Source organism: Electrophorus electricus, unplaced genomic scaffold (assembly GCF_041902795.1).
Source record: "Electrophorus electricus isolate QZ-2024a unplaced genomic scaffold, ASM4190279v1 Scaffold31, whole genome shotgun sequence".
Taxonomy (NCBI): Eukaryota; Metazoa; Chordata; class Actinopteri; order Gymnotiformes; family Gymnotidae; genus Electrophorus; species Electrophorus electricus.
In genome coordinates this window covers 969,746-985,965 of record NW_027658594.1, presented here as the reverse complement: position 1 = coordinate 985,965, position 16,220 = coordinate 969,746, and the positions used below count along the sequence as shown (strand labels likewise).

The following is a 16,220-nucleotide window of genomic DNA, read 5'->3' as shown; positions in this document are numbered from 1 at the left end:
TATAAACAATGGCCCAAAAAGGAGCTTCGCATTTTGCTGTCCGAGCTGGAATTGCTCTGTTTTGTGACCAAAATGGTTCTAACCTGATGAAGAGTCAATTTGGAATGTTCTAGCGAGGAATATCTTGTCCTTAAACATGGTAGGTAGTACAAACTGATGCTTTTCCTTCTCTGACACACCAAGTAAATCTGCCACATATCGGATGAGTCCGATAGGCGTGTTTAAACAGGCACATCCCCATGGAGTGCCTGAACACCTGAGCCCCATGTCCACTGTCTCAGTTGAAGAATCTGAGCTCCATGGTGTCGCGTGCTTCCATGACAACACTGGCGCACATGTCCACCGACCTGTGGAGGGCCATGGACGCCAAGGCGGAGTTGGTTGCCTGCATGCTGCCGCACAAGGCGGGCGAAAGCAACCTCTTCATCAGGGAGGACAAGGACCTTGCACTCGGTGCCATGGTGCAGAGCTGCTCGCCCACTCAGGTCATTCATGCTCTGCTGGCCGGGGAACTCAGGAAGGATCACCTCACCAACACCTCTATAAATTTGTTTTGAAAACGGTCATGCAGCCATTTGACCAAAATAAATTACACTGCCAAAAGAGACTTTTAGTAGAAGACAGAAACACATTTATAGTACAGCAGAGCCCTGCTACTACGAGGCAGTAATAGTGGAATCTAGACGCTATAATAGGTTCATAATAATTACACGCTATAATAGGTTTCCAATGTTGGGCAGTAGTTTAGCTGGGGCCTGGGAATATTGACATACCTATCGATATCTTGGTGCCCTTTTTTTTGTTTTGGCTCCTCCTACAGGTCCAGCAGTCTGTGATGTCATCTCACGATAGATCAGGAAGCAGCTCCCTTCGTCACCAGCTCCCTGACCAGCCCTACCATTGGCCCGTGGCCTACTCGCTCGGCCAGAGGAAAGCCTGTATCCTTACCTGTGAGAGGAAGAGGAACACGGAGAGACATGAGGGATTCGGACATTGAACATCAGCTCGATTATTGAACTTGATTATTGTAGTTTCTGGGCTTATTGTTTGTTTTAATGCCTTCATTTTTTTTTAAAAATAGTGTTTTTTACAAACAGACTAACAAACTGTATTAAATGTATCTCAAATGCAATGTGTGATTAATGTGTTTAACAAGTTGATTGTTGTATTTTGAATTCCATGGGAGGTGTAACTATAAAAAATAGTTCTTTGGCACTTAGTGGCAGTATTTGTTCAAAACACATGTAACATCAAGCTCTTATGTAACCTTTATAGGATCTTCACCTCAGACTTTGAATTTTGGCTTAATTTAAAGGGATATTATGGGCTAATTGGAGCTAATTCTATAACTATAGTAGTGAACTGTATTACTACAGAGAAATCTTTTTGGGATTGTGTGTGTTTAAAATAGAAAACAAAAATTGAAACAGGTAATTTATCAGGTTTCAGATTTCCTGTTCTGCTGGACTGAGGGCATGTTGCTATATTGACAAAATCCAAGTAACTGCAAAATCTTTAAATAGTACAATATATAAACACAGGCAGTGGTAGTTCAGCGGTTAAGGTACTTGACTTGTTCTCGGAAGATTGCTGGTTCACTGCCACGTTGCCACTGTTGGGCCCCCGCGCAAAACCCTTAACCCTCAATTGCTCAAATCGTACTCAGTCATAATTGTCGCTTTGAATAAAAGTGTCAGCTAAATGACATAAATGTAATCAGCACAGTCAAAGATTGATTAACCACACTAAGTCCAATACTAAGAGACTGGTACAGTGGATGAGGCACAGAGCAGGATACAGCACTATTTTTTGCTTTCCATCAGCAAGTGCTACCTGGATGCAGTCTTGCTACTTGGGGATTTTGCAGGCTTTGACTCCTTGGGTGTGTGATGAGGATTTTGCTTCAGTTAAACTCCTCATGAACATGTCTGACAAACCTGCACGTATGCTCTACCAGGACCTCATTTAATACTTCTCTTTCAGTAACTTGGAGCCTGTGGTTTTTGTTTGCTATTTCTGACATAACTGGGCAACATTTTACATTTAATGTATATATGGAATCCACAGAATCTATACCATAATACTGTAAAGAAATAGTATACTTTATACATTGTAGCTAGTCCATGCTAGAAGCTCCCAAACAACTCCACATAAACTTCAGCTCAAATAAGCCTCTTCCTTTCCATGATGTCCAAAAGTATTGGCGTTCAAATCATTCTTATGGCTGCATGAGTTTCGCCAAACAGCGTCAAATAAATGGGAAGCTGATTGACAGCACGCGGACCTTTAAACGGTTAAAAGGAGAACTAAATAAGACAAGTGAAGGGTCTACGTTTTCATCTACACCTCCTCCATTTGTTGAAACAGCTGCCTTTCACGCCACTTGCCCAGGAAACATATGAAGTAAATAATAGTCACCCACCCCACTTTTTATGTAATTGAATTTTCTTTGACAAAATCTGAAGTTATCTTATACTGGAAGCATGTTTTAAAATGCCATTTAAAATGACAGGCACGATTGTTGTGGAAATTTACCAGAAAAGCACGAAATATTTAGCGTGGGATTCTGGAGAACGGATGCATGTAGACGGCTGAAATCGGTAAGCAGGTACATGTATTAGTCCTAAGAAATGTTATGTTGATAAATGTAGTACTTAATATTCGATGCTATCAAGTGATTTATATGAGTCTGCCAGTTTGGGCCCGTAGGTGCAGCAGGCGGACAAGCAGACACTAGTTTTGATTATGTCTGGACAAAGAGTAAAATAAATGTGAGCTTTTATCTTGTCTACTGGCGAGGTTCAATACGTGCACTTGAAATTCCATTTTATGACGTTACACCTGTCCATGTCACCTTGTTGCCATGGAACGAAGAGTCCGTAGAGTAGCGAATTGATATTTGGTGGAAATCTTCTCACTCCGGTCGATATAGCGTGCTAATAATTTCAATTCTTTAAATTAAGAACCACAGAACAACATGGATGATCATGAATTATATCCGTTCGGTTTTCTTGAGCCTTCTTTCCGTAAGGTTAAAGGTGGGAAAATAATCAACACTGAGGGTAAGTTATGAAGTTAACTAGCGGTTAGCGTTAGCGTTAGCTAGCTAGCGTTAGCTAAATCATAGATCGTGTTGTTGTTGTTGTTGTTGTTTTTTTTTAAATCTGCTGTTTTAGTTTTAATTTTGAATATAGCCCCTAACTAGATCTGCATAGCATTCCTTTGGTTAGTGGCCCTGTTTTCATCTTTCCCTAAAGGAATATTCTCTTCCCCTTCAGATTCCTCCAGTGGGATCGCCAAGAAAGTAAAATTCGAGAGCAATTACTACCTGCGGAGTCCTGGTCCTCGGATTCGGCCGGGGACGCCCTGGCCCTCGGATCCAGGGTTCAGTTCAACCGATGGCTTACCTGCCCTGGTCTTTTCCCCCTCTGGAGCCTCAGACAAGGCTGCGTCGTCGTCCAGCCAGCGGGGAGAAGACGCCCGTCAGAAGCGGTGCAGCCTGAAGAGGAAGAGAGAAGGGGAACACAGCAGCGACAGCGTACAGATCCTGGAGGATCTCTACACCCCTTCGTTGTCCAAGCGCGTGGCCAGGAGCGGAACAACCACCTCTTCCACCCAGTCCATTGCGTACTCCGGTTGTACCGCAGATAGCAGCAAATCGATAAGTGATTGCGAATACCAGCTGGTGCAGAATGAAATCCTCTGCTCTGCCTCCAACAGCTACGAGGTTCTGCACTACCTTGGTTGTGGAAGTTTTGGCCAGGTGGCCAAATGCTCCAAGAAGGACACCAATGAAATGGTTGCCATCAAGATCCTGAAAAACCATCCATTCTTTGCTCGACAGGGTCAGATCGAGGTGGGAAAGTTTTGCCTGCTTTTTTGGAGCTTTTGATATGGAATCAGCTGTAGCCCCGATTCTGTTTGTTGGTATCAGATGTGCTAACTCACACTGTGGAATCTGTATACAGCCAGGGTAGCACAAAAACACTTGTGTTTGGTATCAGCACACTAGTTCTAATTTTCAAAGCATCAGTAGGAACTAGTTCAGATAACACATCGACAGCTTGAAGCTTACTATAAAAAGAAGGCTTAGCTACAATTGCATAAGCCATACCTGTTTGGATGTGTATTAAAAAAAAAAGTGCAGAAAAATTAAATCTGTCTTTCCTCATTTGCTCCTCCTCAGGTGAGCATCCTGAGACGGCTGAGCAGGGAGAACGCAGACGAGTTCAACTTCGTGCGTGCGTATGAGTGCTTCCAGCACAAGAAGCACATGTGCCTGGTGTTCGAGATGCTGGGGCAGAGCCTCTACGACTTCCTGAAGGACAGCATGTTCAGCCCGCTTCTGTTGAAGTGCGTCCGGCCCGTGCTGCAGCAGGTCGCCAAAGCGCTCATGAAGCTGAAGAGCCTGGGCCTGATCCACACCGACCTCAAGCCCGAAAACATCATGCTGGTGGACCCCGTCAGGCAGCCGTACAGGGTCAAAGTCATCGACTTCGGCTCGGCTAGCCACGTCTCCGAGGCCGTGTGCTCCAGCTACCTGCAGACCAGATACTACCGGTGAGGGACACGTGCTGAGGCGTGTTAGAAATAAGTGTGCACTTGTTGCACTCGAGTGTGCTTTAGAGTAGAGCTGCACATTTTGGCAGTTGCGATGACCCTGCTACACATTAAAATCGTGATAAGCATTACAGTTAACTGGAGCACGACTGATTCATATTTGATTTATAAGTGGTTTAATTTTAGTGATTCATGTGAGTGCTGTTATTTAGCAAAATACCTGATGAACCCTCTTCAATGTCTGAGATTAGTTAAGATGCTCCGAGTTGCAGGCTTTGGTAATATTAGTATTGGTCATGTCTGTACAAAACTGCTGTTGCATTGTAGCTATACCGTTAATTAACCGTGTTGTTTACCGAGTAACAGTGTTTAACTGCATTGATACTCTGTATTTACTTAATGGAAAACAGAACATCATTGTAGTGTCAGTGCATTTTTGCATATAGTTCCATGTTAGAATAGTGGGTGTGTAATGTAAAGTGGTGTGTAGGGGGGAAAAAAAAACCTGGACTCATCAACAAAATACTATTTAAACCTTTTACATTTTCATGAATGAATTCAGCACCGTTTGTGTTAAAGCAATTGCCGCCGAATCACCACAAACTACGGAATCAGCCGAGACTGATTTCATGATGGCGATATCTGTGTTTTTGGTCTAGGTCACCTGAGATCATCCTGGGTCTCCCTTTCTGCGAGGCCGTGGATATGTGGTCGCTGGGCTGTGTCATCGCCGAGCTGTTTCTGGGCTCCCCCCTGTATCCGGGAGCCTCTGAATATGATCAGGTAAGCACACGGGCCTTTGAGCTGTGCCTAGTCTTTTTCACGCATCTTGGGCTTGGATTCACGGAGCTCTGTAGAATTTCGCTGATTTGGGGTCGGTTCTTTCACTTTCTTTTCACACTTTTCTCACTGTGTGATGAAGACGTAAATCTTGTTTGTGAAAAGAGTGGCGTAGTGTTGCTAATGGAAATGGCCGTTCTTCTAACTATGCAGTTTGTTAGGGAGTCCATAATGGCTAGCAAGGAAGAGAGTGAATGTATGGTTTGAGCTTTTAGCTACTGCTTTGGCTAGCTTATTTTTAGGAATAATATAAATAAGAGTTTCTATGGCCTGTTTTTCTTTTCTTTTTTTTTTTATACATGCATTTTGAAAATGGAAGGATGAACACAAAATAAAGTCGTAATCCTCTTGCCGTGTGGTGTCTCTGCAGATCCGTTACATCTCCCAGACGCAGGGCCTACCAGCAGAGTACCTGCTGAGCGCAGGGACCAAGAGCAACTACTATTTCCACAGGAGCCCTGACTCCAGCTGCCCCCTGTGGAGACTCAAGGTTTGCCAGTCTTTCAATGCCAAATACCATGTGTTTGTTTCATAAGGGATGTAACTTAATGATGTCATGTAACTTTATGGTGGAGCTGAATGGTTGATTTTTTTTCTTTCCTTTCTCCAGACGCCTTCAGAGCATGAGGCAGAGCATGGCATCAAGTCCAAAGAGACACGGAAGTACATTTTCACCTGTCTTGACGACATGATGCAGGTTATTTTGGCTTTTGTGCACATAACTGTACGCATTGCTTTACTGTTGTGATGTGAATTTGAAGAACGTGAGAAACGGCTTCCACGGCTCACGTTGTAGAGCAGGTTGAGCAAGGTGCTAGCTCAAAGGTCGAGCGTTCGTGCCGTTATAATGAGGAACGCACATGAATCGCTCTGGAGAACGGCGTCTATGAAAGGCAGAGCAATGCATAGTAACTTGCTGCAGAACTTGCTGCGTCTTAGGTGGATCGGTGCCCTCTGCTGGTGTTTAATATGACTCACCCCTGGGTCTCTCGCGCAGGTCAATACGACCAGTCTGGAAGGCGCAGACGTCTCGGCGGAGAAGGCAGACCGGCGGGAGTTCATCGACCTGCTGAACAAGATGCTCACGCTGGACGCTGACAAACGGATCACGCCGATGAAGGCCCTGAAGCACCCGTTTGTCACCATGAGCCACCTCCTCCAGTTCCCTCAAAGTGCCCAGTGAGTTGTTCCAGGCCTTCCAATCTACATGTCACAGTTTTTAAAAAAAATTAAGGAACACCATCTTAATTTACAAATCCAAATGGTAGTACTGTAACTTGCCCCCCGCCCGTGTCTCTCTCTCTCTCTCTCTCTCTCTCTCTCTCTCTCTCTCTCGCTGCAGTGTGAAATCTTGCTTCCAGAAAATGGAGATCTGCAATCGGCAGTGCACAGGGTGTGATGGCAGCAAGAGCCTGTTTGGCAGTGGGGGTGGGGCGGGGGGCGGGGCCAGCACAGCTGCCAACCTCAATGACACCTTCAGCAGCTGGCTCGCCCAGCACAGCCAGGTGGGACAACCGGCACAGCAGGGCGGGTTCAAGAGGTCAAAAGATCGCCAACCAGAGAGCCGGGCTAGGTACTCCCTGCTTCTTATTGCACTTTTTAATGGTTGGCATTAGCGCTAAAACTCCACACTAATTCAGTGCAAGGGAACCCTAGAACAGGACTCGAGACCTACTGGTCTAGTGTGTGGGTCTGCATAGTGGGTACAACTGTTGTAACAAGTGCTGGATGGCTCTGTGCCATCACACTTTGGTGATAGGTTGTGTGTGTTCACTCGAGTGTGCAGTGTGTGTTGAGAGTGTTGACGTGCTCCTCTGACCCTGTGCCAGACCTGTGTCCTCCCCCGTGCATGGCATGGGCGACGCATCGGAGCCCATTATCATCTCTGACACGCCCAGCCCAGCTATGAGCGTCATCATCATCTCCAGCGACTCGGAGGACGAAGATGACACCAAAGTCCAGCCCACCAGGTGCCCTCGCCTCGTCTTTTTAAAGCCATTATGAAATCCTTCCTAACACTTTCCTTGCTGTCACTCATCTTGTTGTTTAACCCTTCCTTCCCTTCCTTGGCCCCAACTCCCAGCTGCGGCGGGCGAACGTCATGAGCTGCGTGACGGCGCAGCACTCCGACATGTCCACATACATCCCGCTCAGCCCCAAGCGTCTGCCCAAGTTCGTGTAGAGCGCCACCAACCTGCCCAAGTGTTTTTTTGTTTTTGTTTTTTTTTACTTTGAATAAAAAACTTTGAATTGAAGTCGCTGACTGTGCCATGCCTTTCTGTGGGAGGCCCCATTTTTAACATTTTTTTTAACAATACCCATATTTTTATACATTTATATTTTGATGTTGATGGTTTTGGTTCTGTGTGAAGTTAAAATATTTTTTTATGCTGCACTTGGCCTCAATTAATGTATTTTAAACATATTGGATGTGAGTCCTTGACCAGCATGTCAATAAAGCTTCATCCAGTTGCTCTTGTCACAATGTGTTCAGTTCTTCTTAAAAGGGTAACATCGCAATTCTAAATTGTATTACAGTAAAGCAAAACATTAAAGGTTATTTGGTTGTACTATTCTATTGATCCTATAGTCAGTGGCTATCAATAAGAAATGATCAAGCACAGTTTTATTGGGTGTGTGTCTGGAAAGAGAACTACAGCTCCCGGCGAGATTTTTGGTTCAAGATTAATCATCATGCAAATTATTGTGATTAACGCTTTGTCTGTTTAATGAAACTATTATACTATAAACCTAATATTTTAATAGGGCTGGCAACTTTCTAGATCCGATTACTACACGTGTGTGAAGTACAGGTGCTGTAGCTATACAAAATACAAATGTCCACAGTAGCCTAATTATAATATATGCATCCAAAATAAACACCAGAAGCCTGGACTAATGCTAATGTACATAAGTGCATTAAATCTAGGTAGGACTGCTCGATAGGTAGGATAACAAAACATTTGTCCCGCCATACAAAAGAAATGAGAGCGTGATAAGGACTCCAAGTCGCCACCAGATGGCGCCCGAAACCGCTTAAATGTATTCCAGTCGGAGATGCCTTTTACCTTAACATGCCAGGTTACACACTCACTGGATGTTTAATCTTTCGAATGGGTCAGCTATGTTTTTATAGTCCGGAAAGATTTTTTATTATTATTAATCAGTTAAGTAATTCAAGCTGTTGCATTTTGCTGAGTTGAGGGAATATTGCATAACCCTGTACTAGCCAAATAATTAGATTTGATGTGCTATTTTGTGGATTAATACCATACCTGGCATGGTTTTAATGGCACATGGTCAATACTTGCTGTCAAAATACAGAGGTTCATAAGGACCTCCTTCCTTCATAAGGAGACTCCTGTTTTTGAAACTGTTTCGCGCTAACACCACTGTTTCTGCATACTAGCTCTTACTGCTTTTTTGCAACATGTTTATTCTTCGCCGTTAGCGATAGTTTTATCTGTGAGAAGTGTAGATGAATTGCTGTTCTGTGACGTGGGAGACAAGGCAGGATGCAAAGACGAGCCGTGGTTCACATGAGACAGATGTTTATTAACACACAAAACAAAATGAAACCAAACACGAAGAACATTAAGCACTAACATCGGAGGCTCGTCGCTTTCAGAGTCCTCTGACCTGGTCTATAAACCACAGGAAGGATCCTCATGGCGGGCCTCCTCCACCTCCACTGATGGATCCTCAGAGCGGTCGGATTCGGTGTCTGACCTGAGGCCGACGTCAACATACTCCTCATTCCTGCTGTAATCCTCCTGGTAGTCCGTGGGGGGATAGTAGGACCCTGCAGAGTCTGACCCTGGATATTGGTAGTCGTAATCGTACGGGTCCCGGTAATCCAGTGAAGGTAGGCAGGACTCTGCAGCATCTGATCCTGGACCACCACCAGGGCCCCCCCAAAATCCTCCAGAGATACTCTCCCCTGATGTGATGACAGGGAGTGTTCCCACAAGTATGGAGGATTCTCCTGCATGGGTTGGGTAGAAGCAGCTACACTGCTTCTTCCCCTTTTTCTTCTTTCCCTTGGCTCGAGGCAACCTTCAACGGTCGGTGTTCCTGTGACGTGAAGCCGGATGCAAAGATGAGCTGCGGTTCAGATGCCACAGACGTTTATTATCATACAGAACAAGACAAAACCAAACACGAAGAACATTAAGCATTAACACTACTTAGAACATAACAGGCAGTCTTAAAACACAACAAAGCAGCATACATGGGGTCAAACACTGACAAACAACAACAAAACAAGGGTTTAAATATGTGTGCTCACAATTAAAAGAACTATAGACAGATGCTGGTTCACTCCTAACATCTGCAAATTAAAATACAAGTTGGTTATTTCTCAAAAAGGACTGAAGCTCTTCCTCCGTCAGTGAAGCACCCTGGTAGTGTTCTCATATGTGGCGATGGAAGTGACGTCCATGTAAATAGGTGTTTAATCACTGCCATGTGCTACTTGGAAAAGAAATTAATCTTTTAGTATGAACAATGTTGGGGATAAAGAATGGGGACTTGTACATCTCCAATAGCGATTAGAAGACAATAACTGACACTAGGACACCTCATCTAAATATGTTGACTTGACAAGTATAGTATTATTCATGTTATAAATCTATGGCATAAAAATATGGAAAAAGTGTTTTAACAAGAACGCCAGAGGGGGCATTTACTATTTTGTGGAGAATAAAAAATGGCTCATTTTAATGGGTTAAATTTTTTTTAATTATTTTACAGAGAGGGAAGGGTGAAAGGACTGAGAAAGAAGGTTAGCACCTGCCAACCGGTGCTGGGAGTAGGCCTCACTCACCTGTCATGCACAAGAGACCTGCAGTCCCAGGGCACAGTAAAGGCTAATTTACTCCCTACATATATAAGCTTGTAAAACTTGTTTCTGTTAGAGTGCTCCTAGACTGAGGTACCTACATTCCCAAGTCTGAAAGGTGAGATTCTACCTGTGCACGTAGAAAATCAGGTAGGCTGTTTTTGTCCTGCTCTTCAGGATGGCTGGCTCAGTGCTTCTTGATACTTTTAAGTCACTGAATGACAACCAGCTCTGTCCTTCTCCCTCAGCTGTGTCACTGATATAGTGGCCTGTCGGAGTAGTCGGTGGTCCTTAGTCATTTAATAGTTTCTACTGCACGTGTATAAATAATGTCAGATTACTCACCATGGTCCATGCTGTCACCTAAATGAGAAACCACCGCCTGGAGTCTGTAGGTGCCAATGGGTGCACATTCCTGCAACAAACAAATACATCTTTTTTTTCATACGATTAACTGAAAACGCATCACGGATCGAACGCCATCTCTGTATTAACAGGCCTCTTTCATTCTCTCTCATTCTGTCTCTGTGTCTCTCTCAGCCTGTATCTCTCTTCTTTTTGGTCTCTCTCTCTCCTCACCGGTAGGCTTACTTGCTGTCCTCTAGCTCCCTGTCCTTCTCCTCTCTCATTTACTACTGATGGGTTAAAAGAACTTAGTCATTATGGCAGATACTTATACACAGCCGTATTATCACTCCACTGTAAGAAAATGGCACAACTCTACCTGGCTGGGGACTGGAGTTTTCCCCCAGTTTATCATTTTGCATTTCTTGCGGTTTGTCCTGGGTTCCCGCTGCTCCACTGAGGACAAACCACAAAGCCATTCAGTCAGCATTTTGTAGCTAAATGGGAATGGGTGGACAGAGAAGTATGTGGGCACGGGTTGATGGTACGAGCTCACCTCGACTGCTGCCTGAGAGAAGCCACCCCAGGAAGGGCAGAGAGATCCAGCTCGGACGGGACGTCCATCACGTCTGAGAGCTTTTGGCCCAGCATGTCAAACCGCTTAAGGTGGAGGACGAAAATACTGTTCCAAGAGGAAAAGTGACTTAAGGACTGGAAGTGTGTGTGAGTGGAGGAGGGTGTGTGTGTTGGACTGGTTTAAAACTCATTCTTTAAGGTCATCTACGTCAGACGAGACTCACCGTGGCAGTGTGAAAAACTCCACCTCTTCAGTTGCCTCGCAGCCTGCTTCACACTCACAAAAACGCTCCAGTAGTGTTGGCTGAAAAAAGAAAGAGACCCTTTCATTGAGAGTGATAAAATCAAAATGGTAGCATGTCATAACTGTATTCTCTCCTTTACAACACAGTAATGAAGCCTTATCCAAAGAGGGTGTGTGAGGTGACCAACCTTAAAGTAAGTGTGTAGGCTGTCGGTCGTAGCAGGGCTCAGATTTACAGAGAGGTGGTTGTAGACATCCACTCTGCAGCTCTGCTTTCCACAGCTTTCACAAAATGGAGAACAGAAATGTTACAACATTTGCACAGAAATAATCTCCTGCATCCCTTATACAGTGTGTGAGTTATCACATGCTAATTTGCTCAGTTTTACAAGTAGATAACATCTTATCTAATGTGAAGCATCAGAGCAGAAAACATTTAGAATGCTCAGTCCATGTCTGTTGTTTTCCCAAACTCACACACACTCTGAGATTTGAAAGCTATGTGATGAATACAAGCTGAACTTGTGAGCATTTTAAATGTTCATATTTAAGTTATGTATGTTATGAAACTTTCATGAATACTTTAAACAGAGATGTCCGGAGAAAGCGCCTACTCTCCGTGAGAAAATGTACTTTAAACAAACACGTTAAGACTGGTTAAGACCAGTCCATTAACACAAAGGAGATATGCAACAGTGATACCTAATTACCTGGTGCATGTGAGCACAGACTTGATATGAAACTCAAAGTTTGCCACAGGGCAGATGTAAGAGAAGAAAGAGGCCCTGAGTCTCTCTCCCTCCTCTTTCAGCTGCAGTAAGCAGAGCATCAGGAACTCATGAGCATCCTGTGGAGGACAGCACAGGAGAACATCAGAGGAGGATTTGCTCCTGGACTTCAACAGCAGCACGGTGAGAAAACAAAGGTGGCCGTGTGCAGTTCCTGCAGGGTACTGCGTGAGGTTCTGATGTGTTCTGAATGGCTGAGGGGCCCATTTAGCTGGACCTGTTCATAGTCCTCTTCGAATGCAGGGCAGCGGGCTGAAACACACTCAAGCAGGGCTCCCAGGAGCTGCACCTTCTGCTTTGTGCTGCGAGTGGTGAGCTGGGCTTGCTGCAGATCTGAAAAACATCTACACACAGCAACAGGGAGACCAAGTGGTTTATATCTCTGAGCATCACAGCACCTCCTTAAGCACTCATGATTAAACAGTTCATTTAGACCCATGTGAAGCCTCTGGTTCTGAACGGGTACCTGAGCATCTGGCAACTAGAAGGATCCGTCAAGCAGGATGACTGAGCTCTGATGGGTCTCCAGAAGCAGGAGATACTCAGTAGGCACTGCAGAGTGGCGTTCATATAGCAGCTGTTCCCAATGTTGGGAAACCTAACAGGTCATCCATGTTAAAAATAGATTTAGTGCACAAGCTCTGAAACATCCAGGCCACTACATGTCAGTATAATGGCTGTTTCATAATGTGAAGAAGAACTGCTAAATGACTTACTGCTCATTTAATTACAATATGTTTGTATTTGTATAGGAGAAAAAGACTGAGCTTCACCTGTGTAAACTGTAAAATCATCTACTCTTAATAGGCTGTGTAGTAAAACGCGGTGTGTATTCTCGTCTTTACCCGAGCTGCCGAATGTTGAGGTGTTCGACAGCGGAATGGATGGGGGTGTGGCCTTGGCCCTCACCCTGACCAATCTGACGCCTCCTTTTACTCCTGAGGACGTGCAGCAGCTGTCGCAATAAATTCCGCGGCTGAACACGAGTGTCTGCCTGCATCAGAACAGCCGGAAACCTGAGAGACAGAAAAGAAGGGAGAGATGAATACAGAGTGGCCAGTTATGGACAAAATGTTCACATAACAACCCTTAGACAGATAAAGGTGTGAAGAATGAAAAATACAATGATGTTTTTTCTCGTTTTATGCCCTAAGGAAGTTACAATGGCAGTGCCATTGGGTAACCACCATGCCACACTTTTCTCTGCCACGAAGATGAATTTTGATAATGTACCCACCTCTCAATGCGCACGGAGTCCACATCTTTATCTGCAGCCTCTGTATAGAGAACAGAAACTTGGAGTAAATGTCCTTAACCAAAAACAGACTATGCATTTGAACAACATGATCAAATCTGCTGAGCTCTAACCAGGAACAATCACTGCTGTAGTCCTGAGCGACTCATATGAGGAGGAGGAGGAGGAGGCTTGACCAGGAAGGCACGACTGGGTAGAAGAGGCATTGTGGGATATGTCCACAGGTGAAAAGGAAGAAGCAGTACTGAAGATCAGGGACCCCTCAGAGGAAGAGGGGCAAGAAGTGGAGGTGGTCACATTCGCGGCGTGACCGTCTAATGCCACGCAGGAGTCAGACACTTTGGAGGATGAGATTATGTGTCTCCACCAACTTCTATTCGTTTTCTCCTTCTTCTTTTTCTGTAGAAAAGCATTGTAGAAACGTATTGATTTGTATATGCAGTATTATCGCGATTTAGCGATATCTCGGTATTCTTACAAGAATCTCATTTTGATTTAAAAAAAACAAAACAAAACTTTTTAATCATCTGCATTTGCGCTATTTTTTTTACAGGAAAATGCTAATTAGTTACGCACTGTAACGGCCCGAGTGCCGCTGCTCAAGGAACAGGACGTACAGACTCGCTCCACGGAGACGTTTATTAACGATTATTAACATACGATACAGACACCGGCACTCACGTATAACACAAACTGTGACCGTGAACATGATCAACGACTGACAATAAGGCACACACTAACAAGGGTTTAAATACATACAAACATGACAAGAGTAAACCGATGCAGGTGTGTGCTGAACAACATAGGCAAGGTTACGCACGAGACAGTCAACGAAGAACTCCCAGTGCACGCGGCGGGCCATACCACGTGACCAGTGGAAGCGTTCCGTGACATGCACAATAAATCTTAATCCTTTTCAGATTATCGTATTTAAAATCGTTCCCAAAGTGTAGGAAAAAACATACATACCTTCATACACGAGCAAACACAGCCCATCCTGTTCGAATCTGTGATCTACTCGATTAGAGAATTAAGTAAAATATCAAATATGGTTTTTACAGGTCCTTTAACTGATATTCGCGATACAGCGCACCTCATTGTTTTGTTTTAAAACGGAGTTTTGACTCTTAGATGTTCTGAATATGTATTATTTCGTCATTACTGATGCAAGTTCTCAGTTCTCATACGTTGTCACCCTCTTGAAAATAAATATTATTTACGTGTGTGTGTGTGTGTGTGTGTGTGTATGCGTTTCAAACGTTAAGATTCTTTAACTTCCGCAGTATAGTTTGGTAAATTCAGGTAGCGTAATGTTTTTCCTAAAATCCTCACTGTCTCGCCCTGTGGTAAGGAGAAATGTTCCAAATATGACAGGTTACGTTTTATCATAGATAACTGGCTACAAAGTTACATTTGCGCCCTAATTTCTCTAGACATACATCTATAAGCATTGTTACTTTAAAACGCAATTAGTCTTGCGCTCTGGCAAACGTGTGCACCTGTAAATAATTACAATTATTTTAATGTACAACTTATTTTATTGTATAACCACACTGTAAATAGAATCCATAAGAATGTATTCAAAGCCAGAGTTGTAACGTTCAATTATTTTTACAGGTAGCGGATTACTGTGCTTCTACTATCTCTTAGCAACAAGTGATTTTTTTTTTCTTCAGTATGACATGTGGGATAGTTTAGGGAACCTGATTTTTTTGTTAGATAAATATGTGTGGGTTATGACCGTTAAAAAGACCTGAACAAAAAAAATGTTTGGATTTTTATTCGCTGTCACCTTTCATCACGGGCAACATAAAAATTCACACTACTGCAATATCGCTAACATGTTACTGGCATGCGAATAAGACACCTGAGCACAGAGAGAAACCCAGTGTTATGATTACAGTTGACATTGGAACTAGCTAGATAGCTCATATTAAGACACTTCTTTGGAGAACACGTGCTAAAGTGTTTTCCCCACAATCTATATGCACAATTTATTTGCCAACTGTGACCAGAGAGAGAACATAGCTTACTCACAGCCTAGGACATGAATGGATTTTGATGAGGACTGCATATGTCTGGGATCAATTCAAACACGTCATGACGATGATATAAAACCTGATGAAACAAGCTTGACAAGCAGCAGTTCCGTTTTTCCGTGAAAGTATCAAGCACAGATGAAGACGTTTCTATGGTTATCTCGGTTTTATAAATATTAGCCTATAGAGTTGGGCTTAGTACGTGAATAAAAGATGGAATTAAACATGCATAAATTACGGTGTCCTGGAAAACCCATCGTGCTGCAAATACACAAAGCATATTCATCAAAGTGGTAACACACTTTAGAAATGCGGTGCAAATTTAGAAAACGCATACAACTTCAGGAACAAATCCTGTCACAACACAACGGAATTGCTGTTTCCGGAGGACACGGAAAGGGGTGGACTTCTATGAGATTAGCGTGAAGTCTATTGGAAGTAGTGACAACTGAGTAAAAAGGGTTGTTTTTTTTCCAGTTACCACGGTGTTATCAAAGGTAGGTATGTGATACAGAATGGAAGACTGACCTATTCATGCTCTGCATTCTTGCTTATTTATTTATACATAAGGCAGCCTTAAAAACATGGGATGGAAATCCCATTTAACACAATATGGACTGTTTTACATTCAGAGTGAAATAAGTAACATTCACCTTTTAATATATATTATATATTTATTTATTTTAAATGTTAAAATTCTTAACTAGGTCAGTGTTTTAGTTAGCTGCAAAAA

The 16,220-nt window shown here is 43.5% G+C and overlaps 2 protein-coding genes and 1 long non-coding RNA gene across 4 annotated transcripts in view; 1 reads left to right on the top strand and 2 right to left on the bottom strand.

Moving 5' to 3' along the window:
- Window positions 1-335: 335 nt before the first annotated feature.
- On the top strand, window positions 336-7,582 carry LOC145655651 (homeodomain-interacting protein kinase 1-like). The gene is made up of 10 exons (XM_081709145.1): window positions 336-453; window positions 3,441-3,856; window positions 4,187-4,560; window positions 5,220-5,343; window positions 5,771-5,890; window positions 6,011-6,112; window positions 6,398-6,579; window positions 6,743-6,973; window positions 7,230-7,356; window positions 7,484-7,582. The coding sequence occupies exons 1-10, from the start codon at window positions 336-338 to the stop codon at window positions 7,580-7,582; spliced, it is 1,893 nt and encodes a 630-aa protein (XP_081565271.1).
- Window positions 7,583-8,934: 1,352 nt separating this feature from the next.
- On the bottom strand, window positions 8,935-11,031 carry LOC145655668 (uncharacterized). Of its 2 annotated transcripts, XR_014121671.1 has the most exons (3): window positions 10,965-11,031; window positions 10,586-10,655; window positions 8,935-10,509 (listed from the first exon to the last, which is right to left on the bottom strand). It is a non-coding gene; the product is annotated as an uncharacterized LOC145655668 (long non-coding RNA). The 2 variants fall into 2 exon arrangements; XR_014121670.1 differs by having other exon boundaries at window positions 8,935-10,655.
- A 1,928-nt stretch (window positions 11,032-12,959) lies between these two features.
- LOC145655650 (uncharacterized) overlaps window positions 12,960-16,220 on the bottom strand; it is a 36,064-nt gene continuing 32,803 nt past the window's right edge. The window contains exons 3-5 of the mRNA XM_081709144.1: window positions 13,562-13,847; window positions 13,431-13,470; window positions 12,960-13,209 (exon numbers count right to left, since the gene is read on the bottom strand). Coding sequence (XP_081565270.1) covers window positions 13,035-13,209; window positions 13,431-13,470; window positions 13,562-13,847 — 501 coding nt within the window. The 3' untranslated portion in view covers window positions 12,960-13,034. The remainder of the gene's footprint in view (window positions 13,210-13,430; window positions 13,471-13,561; window positions 13,848-16,220) is intronic.